The following is an 8,453-nucleotide window of genomic DNA, read 5'->3' on the forward strand; positions in this document are numbered from 1 at the left end:
TTTTAATGGAGAATAAAAATAATGTGACATTCCACCCCAAATTTATCTTTTGAGTATGCCACACCAAGTGTGGGCATGAAAAATGGATGTAAAATGTTGGTAGATGCTCCACAAGAGCATCATGTCAGTTACAGTAGTTTCAAACTCAACAGATTTTGGGTGCAGTATCATTTTCAGCCTCGATCCAGGTGTCATGGAATTACTCAGATGAATGTCACATTGACCCAGGCTAAGAATAGGAGAGGGTCAAGGGAGGGTAAAGCTAAGGTTACACTGGGATCCACACAGGGGCTTCCAAATATGACATATTGATGAGGACGCCCTCCCTCACCGTTTAAGCTTGAACACAAGCACAGTTTTTCTTCTCAGAAGGATAATCCTGCATAATCCATCAGACAATGCTTTCACCACAGGGTCACCCCTCAATACTCAAAAGGAGATAGGGAAATACAAGTCATGTAAAAAATGAAGGAATCTGAGAATTCCATTGTTTTCTGAAATAACATCATGTTATTCAACAACTGACACTGTCAAATGTTACACTTTTTTTCTTTCATTATCATCTCTGGAGGGGGGTCATTTACTGCTGCCAAAGATCAGTTTTGTATTATGCATTGAGACAAAAATAACTTGCACATTGGTAAGATCCAGGCTCTCCTAAACTTCCATTTGCACCAATAGGATAATTTTGATTAAACCAAGGATTAAATAAAGCTTTGTCCCATCCCATGGACCAAAACCTGAGAAGATTTGGTAAAGTGAGATAACAGAGAACAGAATGTGTTCAAAAATATTTATATTTATATTTTCATATTGGTGTTATTACTTGTGGATAAAGTACATGAAATGAATCATTCCTATTGTTGCTCAGGACCCTCCTTAACCCTTTTCCTTTGAACCTTTGAGGTCAATGGACCCGATTTTGAGGGACACACCATTAATGATATTCAACCACACATTTTCAAGATCATATGAAAAGTATATTTATGCAGAATATGGTCAATATTTATGAAATATTTTCCTGGAGAAAAGCTCATCTCCTAAACATTTTGTATGTCAAATGAATGCTTGTATAAAAGTATAATGACCGTATGAAATTTTGAGAGATTTGTTTAAAATTCTTATCTTTTATTTATTTATTTATTTTAAATATGAGTAAGGCAACTTCAGCCAAATTATCACAAGTCATATTTTCTTTGCTATTATTTTGAGTTTGCTGTCTATATTGTTAGTATTGTGTTGAGATACGAGTCAATTTTTTTCCCTGCCTTCATGAGATTATATACTCCCCAAGGATCCTGAAAGGGACTGTAGCTTTTCTACACAAATAGTAAATAATGGTTTCAGTAAAGTTACACTATCAGTGGATCATATGATTAATGTGTTTCCTTTACCAGTTTCCTTTTGCCTTTTCAATTTCTTTAGGATATGTGTTTTCCACTTATATTATTTATCAAATGGGTTTTGAGTTGAACTGGACTGAATACCAAATTTTACAAAAGGCCTATAGATTAAAATGCTTTACCCACAGGAATAACTTTTTGAATTATGTGGAGTCATTTCACTACCAAGCAGATATCCTATTCCATTGGTTATGATTTAGTAAAATGATGATCAGATATGTAGGCTGTGTTTCTACATAGTGTAATCTGGGCTGCAACCTCACAGTGAAGGTGAACTGTTCCTCAGTTTGCTGGGAACGTCACTGGAGTTTCCCCCGGGACCCACAGAGGTCCCTGGACCCCAAGTCACTGTGCACTTGTATGCTACAGGTCATTTTAAGAAACCTAGTCGCGATTTTCTCTTTTAAATGTTTCACAATCAAATTAGGATTAATATTTTTTAAAAAGCACGTGTCAGCATTTGTAGAAAATTTAAATTAGTCTATATGAAACTTGTGTGAGTTTTCTGCTCACCCCCATTTTGCTGAATAATGGTATGCTCCCTCCTTCCATTGGTCTGCACTGTGCTGCTGTTTAGTCTTTCCCTCTAGACTCCCAAAGACCTGGAGAGCGGCAAGCTGGAAGTGCGTAGGTAACACACGGCATCTTTGGGAGACAGGGCGCATTGTCTGGCTCGGAACCAGGAGCAAGTAAGTTCAGCTTCCGCATCGGACTTGATTGATTTGTCCGGACAGGACAAATACCGCGTAGCTTGTTATATTCATGAAAATCTGAGGTTTGAAAAACAAACCGGTGGGATATCCTAGAAAGTTTGCGAGCTTCGTCCACATCACCTTTATCCTCATGGAAATGTAGACTCACCCTTAAACAAGAATGGTGTGGGGGTAGTCATACGGAGTCTTGAGCTGGAACTGGGAGCAGTTTTCGAGAAGATAGAAGAGGGAGACAGTTGAAAAAACTTTTCTCCGCGGAAGAACAAAGCGGTGACTGAGCTGGATTGTTATAAATCAGTCTTTACGCACGGCTTGCGCAGACAGATTTACATATTCCAAGATGCGCCTGTTGAGCACGTTGTGCGGATGTAACTGTGGAGGAATCCGTGGGAGAACACAGAAGTCCGGTATGATGCACTTACTTTTCCTCCTCGCGGTCGCACTGTCCTGTCACGGCTGTCCGGACAGATGCTTGTGCTCCTCACAAACTGTAAAATGCCAAAACCAGGACTTGGACGAGATTCCGCAATCTTTGCCGAACAATACCAAAATTCTGTTTGTCACAGGAAACAACATTTCCCGTATCAGTGTGGACTCTTTCCCAACCGGCCTAAAATTGTTAACAGATCTCTATCTCAGTGGAAATGAGATGGAGTCTGTAGGTGCAATGGTATTTGACAACATGCCAAACCTTGTGCGGTTGGACTTGAGCAACAACAAAATCGAGACTTTCAGTGAAAGAGCTATCCCTGATGATAATAAACTGCAGGTCTTGAACCTCAGTAGGTCTTTTCACAGTCATTCCTCCATGGATGTGATCCTAAGTGTCCTACAGCATGGAAACCTCTCAATGCTGAAAGTCTTGGACCTGTCCAACAACGACCTGGTGATTCTTCCAGACGACATATTCACAAGCCTTTTCAACCTGATCAACCTCAGCCTGCAGAACAGCTCCATCATCTCAATCCAGAACGGGACGCTGAAGGTGCCCCCGCTGCGTGACCTTGACCTGAGGGACAACAGCCTGAGGTATATGCCGACCACCACCCTGGCAGAGTTCAGCCTCAAGCCTAGTCTCCACATCTGGCTGGCGGGGAACCCCTGGCGCTGCGATTGTTTCGTGGAGGAGATGCTGCTGTGGCTCAAAAACTCCACTCAGGTCGTTGACATGCAGAACCTGACCTGCGCTGATCCTGAGGCCCTGAGACGCCAGCCGCTCCTGCAGGTGGAGTTGTCACAGCTGAAATGCGTGGGCGACATGGAGGGCGTGCTGGAGACATCTTATGTTTTCTTGGGGCTGGTGCTTGCACTGATCGGCGTCATATTCCTGCTGGTGCTCTACCTGAACAGAAAAGGCATCAAGCGCTGGATGTACAACATCCGAGACGCTTGTAGGGACCACATGGAGGGGTACCATTACAGATATGAGATAAACTCTGACCCAAGACTGGCCAATCTGAGCATTAATTCGGATGTGTGATCCAGGAAGGGACACTGTCTGGGACCCCACAGTGAGATATGAAATGACTTCAACTATTAAGATTTGCATGAAAGTCTTCCTCCCCTTCCCCTTTTCCCCCCAAGATGCTATTCAGATTTCACATCACATGTCGTGACTCCTTGTCTCACAACCTCCATTCAACCACTGCCGCATGTCCTGTACAAGTCCCTGGCAGCTGTGATGTCAGCTGCCAGGTGTTACATTGCATGGACAATGAATCATGGGAAAAAGGTTTTTTTTTGGAGAGTTGCAAAGAGTGATATGTTCTATTTTTACTCTTCCTAGAGGATAAACGGACGGAGTACATTGACTTTAAAGTGAAAGAATACCTGGCAAAAACATACTGCTGGTCATTGCATCCCTCTCATTTAGCCTCTGCTGCAGAGAAATGCTATACTGCTTGTTTATAAGTTTGTTCTTTTAATATGTGAATTTGTGATATACAGTATGCCTTTTTTTGAATGATTATAGTGCAGATTGCATAGTTTTTGGATTTAGTAGGTGGATGTGATTGCTCTTTTTTTTTTCTGTGAAGATATTCATCTAAATAAAATGCCTCTGGATTGATGGTATCCCTCTCGACTAAGGGCCTTTAATCTTAAGACGGAGGAATGTGATTCAAAGGCTTTGATGGAGGAGTTCAGGGCCACACAGACATGCACACACACACACATGCATACACTCATTCCTGAGGCTGTGCCTCACACACTAAATCTTACTCCACTTGTCAACAAGTTCAACAATGTGTGAAACGTCTGCACTTTTGCCATGTTAGAGACATTTATACTATCTCCTCTACAACATTGTGAGTGCTATTTTAGTGAGTTGCTGCAGTAGAAAAAAAAGTCAGATTGAGAATTTGAATAGAGGACAGTTTCTGAATTTAAATGAGTGTCTATCTGTAGGTCTGTAGGTGATGAGAATTGCCAACTGTTATCTCTCGTCCAATTTGCTTCCTGCTGTGAATCTGATAAAAATCCATGGCTCCACAGGAAATTCCCCAAAATAATGTCTGTGAGCTGCAGCCAGTTGGCAGGTTTGATATCCACCAATAGACTCCATCAAGTCTTGTAAGTGTTTCAGTGCACCCCAGCTGCAAAGAAATGGTATATGCTTTTTCGTGGCACATGCAAATGAAGGCAAACTGAACCCCATGATTCTCACGGGGCACACAGAGGTATTATGGAAATGAGCTCAAGTGGCTTTGCCTTTCATACAACCCTGTTTTAAGGGAACTTTAGAAAAAAGTGTCTTCTATTAGTCTTTATACCCAACTGTCACTTGCTATTTTTCATGCCATCCAGTATGGTATGGATTAATAATTAATGAGTGGTGCTCCTTTGAAGAGTATACCATGCATGTTGCTGTCTATCAGTCTAAATTAATGAAGTCTGCACACAGGAGTGATTCACCTTCCTTGGCCTGTTGAAGAACACCTAGAGATAATAATTTCCCTCTCCCTCCGTTTCTCACTCTCGCACACACACAAACACATCCCTAACAACTGGCCCCACATAGCCTGCAGCTACATGTAATTTGCAGTACAGCAGCGCGGCTCATGCACAGTCGTCGCCCCCCCCCCCCCACACACACACAAACACACAGTTTTGCCAGGCCTGTATCTTGTATCTCGACTTGTCTTCATACCCGACATGTCTTTCAGTATGAAATTTATTTTTGTCATCAGCCGCTGCCATGAACCTGTGTGCAATTACGCTCGTTTGGCATCAGAAAGGGAAACGATGTGTAACACTGTCGGTCTGGTCTGGTGCTCTGGCTGGTGCTAATGCTCTGTATGTCTCCTGACAAACACAGCAGCCGCTCAGCCGCCTCTGTGGGCTGAGGACGTGTCGTCACACCTTCAGTTTCACACTTCCCACCTGAAAATCTCTTTGTCTGGGAAGCATTTGTTCAAAAACAGCATTGCCAATCTCAGAAATAAGACAGTGTGTGGAGTTGTTTCTAATATGCTGCACGTTTAAAGGGTTTTACATTCTCACTGGCTTTAGGGTGTGTTGCTCGTGCTTTTATTCTGATGATCACACCTACATTTCCTGCCCTCTGACGCCCTTGTGCAACTGTGATTTTGCAGCAACTTTCGGATGGTTAAATAATCCCAAACCAGAAGGCTGTTAGTTACAAGCACTTGTTTCCTCACAATGGATTTGTGATTGTTGCAGGATCATTCTGAAAGTGGTCTCACTTCACACACACGCACGCACGCACGCACGCACGCACGCACACACACAAAAAGATTCCCCAAAGTGAGGCTTCCTTACCTCTTTGTCCCAAGAGGGACATACAGGTGCAGGCTGCTTACAACCTAATGTTTCCACAGAGACTGTCAGTGAATAGTCCTCCTCCTCACACACTCTGCAGATTCATATTAACGAGTGATTTTGCCCAGCCACGCCTCAAGCTACGCTTGGCAGAGCAAGTGTAATTACAGTGGGGGAAAAAAAAAAAAACCAAGTGAGAGAGTGAATGGTTGAAGGGGAAGAAGAATAAAACAGATGAGCGCGGGCAGTGCTCTCTGTTCTCGAAGCACGACAACACCTTTTCTGGCTCACTCAGTGACCGCTTTGTGCTTGTTAACACTAGTCTCCAAACAGCTTCGACGTCTAAATAGCCGGTCATTGACTTATGGTGTCAGCTGAGGTCCAGAGAGGCAGCGCTGTGTGTCTGGCAGCTCCCTGGACTCTCTCAGTTGTCTGTTAGAGCCGTTGCCTAAAGCTCATTTCCAGACAGGAGCAGGGCTGATATTTGTTCTTGTTACTAGTAAACAGAGGCCGTGCTTCAGATACTGGGAGCTCTGGGATTCAGATATCAACAATGTTTTGTCTCTTCCACTTTGTTGTTTTATCTGACCTTCTGGGGCCCGACTGTTACTGACAGAAACATTGTTTTTATTCCAGGAGTACCCTTTTGTTGCCTCCAGTCTGAACGGTCTCTCACCTAGTCAAAGAAAAGAACCTTTTTGTAGCCTGTGTAGAAATGTGGGGTTGATTTTGATCCTCTGTTAAAGCAGTTGTTGTCGAGTGTCGTTCAGCTCTAGGAGGACAGATGTGACATACTGAGGCTCATCTTTTTTTACTGTATAACTGATTGATAATGCCCTACTGTTGAACTGGTGAGTTTATGATTTGATTTTACATAATATGCATGACTTAGCTTTTTCAGTTTGGTTTAAAGGATAGCTTCAGGTTTTTCTAGTCACATATAAACACTGGAGGAGTTGCTGATCACTAAAATAATTCCTCCCGTACATAAACGCCATGAAATGATTCCTTTTTTCCTGTCCATGCCAAATTTAACCCTCGTATTATGTTGAAAAAAAATTACATTGATTATGTTGCGGGTCATTTTGACCCGTACTGTGTAAATGCACGCAAAACAGCAGAGAAAACAGGTTAAACTAATAACCAATTTATTTTAGATTATATAAACATTTAGAAAAGTGACATACAATACATTTTTAATTCCAACACTATATTTAAGAACTATTTTGTTTAAGTTTTTCCCTCTTCACAAACACATTTCTTTTTAACTTTAACTTTAAGATGCGCCATTTTCTCAGATTTTTAACGTTCAACATTTTCAATAAGCCTGTGTATATTCTCATTTGTCCAGGTCTAGGAACATTTTCAATGTTCTCCACTTGATGGGCAGAATGTTACTGTGTGCTTTCTGCAGATGTAATTCTTGCATTTCACACAACAGGTACTTGTTTTACTGTCCTCTCGGGAGGGACAGACCTGGCATCTTTTCCATTTCTTTTCACCTGTGTCCACTGGATGTTGGTTGGGTGACCTGAGCTTGACCTTTTCAATGACAGCTGTTGCTGCTGGGGATCGAGCTGGCCTGGCTCGCGTCTGGATCTTGGGAGTGACAAGTGCTTTGCCGAGTTCTTCCAGGAAAAGCCGACGTTGGTACAATTTGCCGGCATTCCATTGCTGGTTTATTTCAGTCCACAGGACATAGGCATTGTAAGCAGACACGTCCACAATGTTATAGAAAATCACCAAAGGTCAACGGGCAGTCTTGCGCTGGCAGCTGTATGTTGCTGTGACTTTGTCCAGATTGTCAACTCCTCCTTTGGTGGAGTTATAATCCAGGATCATTTGTAGCTTCATGTCTTCTCTTTTGCTCAGAGATGCATCTGTGTGCATTGTACTCATTACAAGAACATTCTTGTTTCTCTTTGGGCAGTATGAAACAACTGCTGCTTTCTCAGTGAAAGCAAATATTGAGGAATGCACAGGTCTGCCCTGTATCTTCAGAATTTCACTGGGAAGTTCTGGCTTATTTCTCCTGACTGTTCCCAACATGGTCAGCTTTCTCTTCTGAAGTTCATCTCCAAGGCGGTAGGATGTAAAGAAGTTGTCACAAGTGATGTTATGACCTTGCAGCCCTTCTGGGTCAAAATGACCCGCAACATCATCTTTGTATACAAACTCTGCACAGACACTCCACTACACATCAAAGTGTCCAGATTTTACAAACCAGTTCATGACCCTAGATGAGGAAAAGTCACCAAATTTCATGAAGGAAAAAAAAGGATAACCAGTACTTTTGTCAACACAAAAACTGAAACGGGTCAAATTGACCCTTAACATAATATGAGGGTTAATACGAGGATTCTGCAGTGTTAGAGTGAGACAAATCAGGTGGTTATGTTCTCAAATTTCAGTCTTAATAGTATAAAATATCATCCTTCTGTCACTGTCCCTTGGCTGGAAAAACACAAAGAGGTAATCCAGCACTAAAAAAAAACTGTAACTTTGAAGATCCTGGCTGCTGAAGCCTCATCCTCATCTCAGCCCCAGCCAGACACAA

The 8,453-nt window shown here is 42.4% G+C and overlaps 1 protein-coding gene across 1 annotated transcript; it reads left to right on the forward strand.

Moving 5' to 3' along the window:
- The first annotated feature begins 2,000 nt into the window (after positions 1-2,000).
- On the forward strand, positions 2,001-4,189 carry tpbgb (trophoblast glycoprotein b). Its single transcript, XM_056380967.1, has one exon. The coding sequence runs from the start codon at positions 2,457-2,459 to the stop codon at positions 3,594-3,596; it is 1,140 nt and encodes a 379-aa protein (XP_056236942.1). The 5' UTR covers positions 2,001-2,456; the 3' UTR covers positions 3,597-4,189.
- The last annotated feature ends 4,264 nt before the right edge of the window (positions 4,190-8,453 follow it).

This window comes from Seriola aureovittata, chromosome 7 (assembly GCF_021018895.1).
Source record: "Seriola aureovittata isolate HTS-2021-v1 ecotype China chromosome 7, ASM2101889v1, whole genome shotgun sequence".
Taxonomy (NCBI): Eukaryota; Metazoa; Chordata; class Actinopteri; order Carangiformes; family Carangidae; genus Seriola; species Seriola aureovittata.

What these genes read in the sequence shown, in the direction of transcription:
- tpbgb (XM_056380967.1), top strand. Translation starts at nt 2,457, where the DNA reads ATGCGCCTGTTGAGCACGTTGTGCGGATGTAACTGTGGAGGAATCCGT.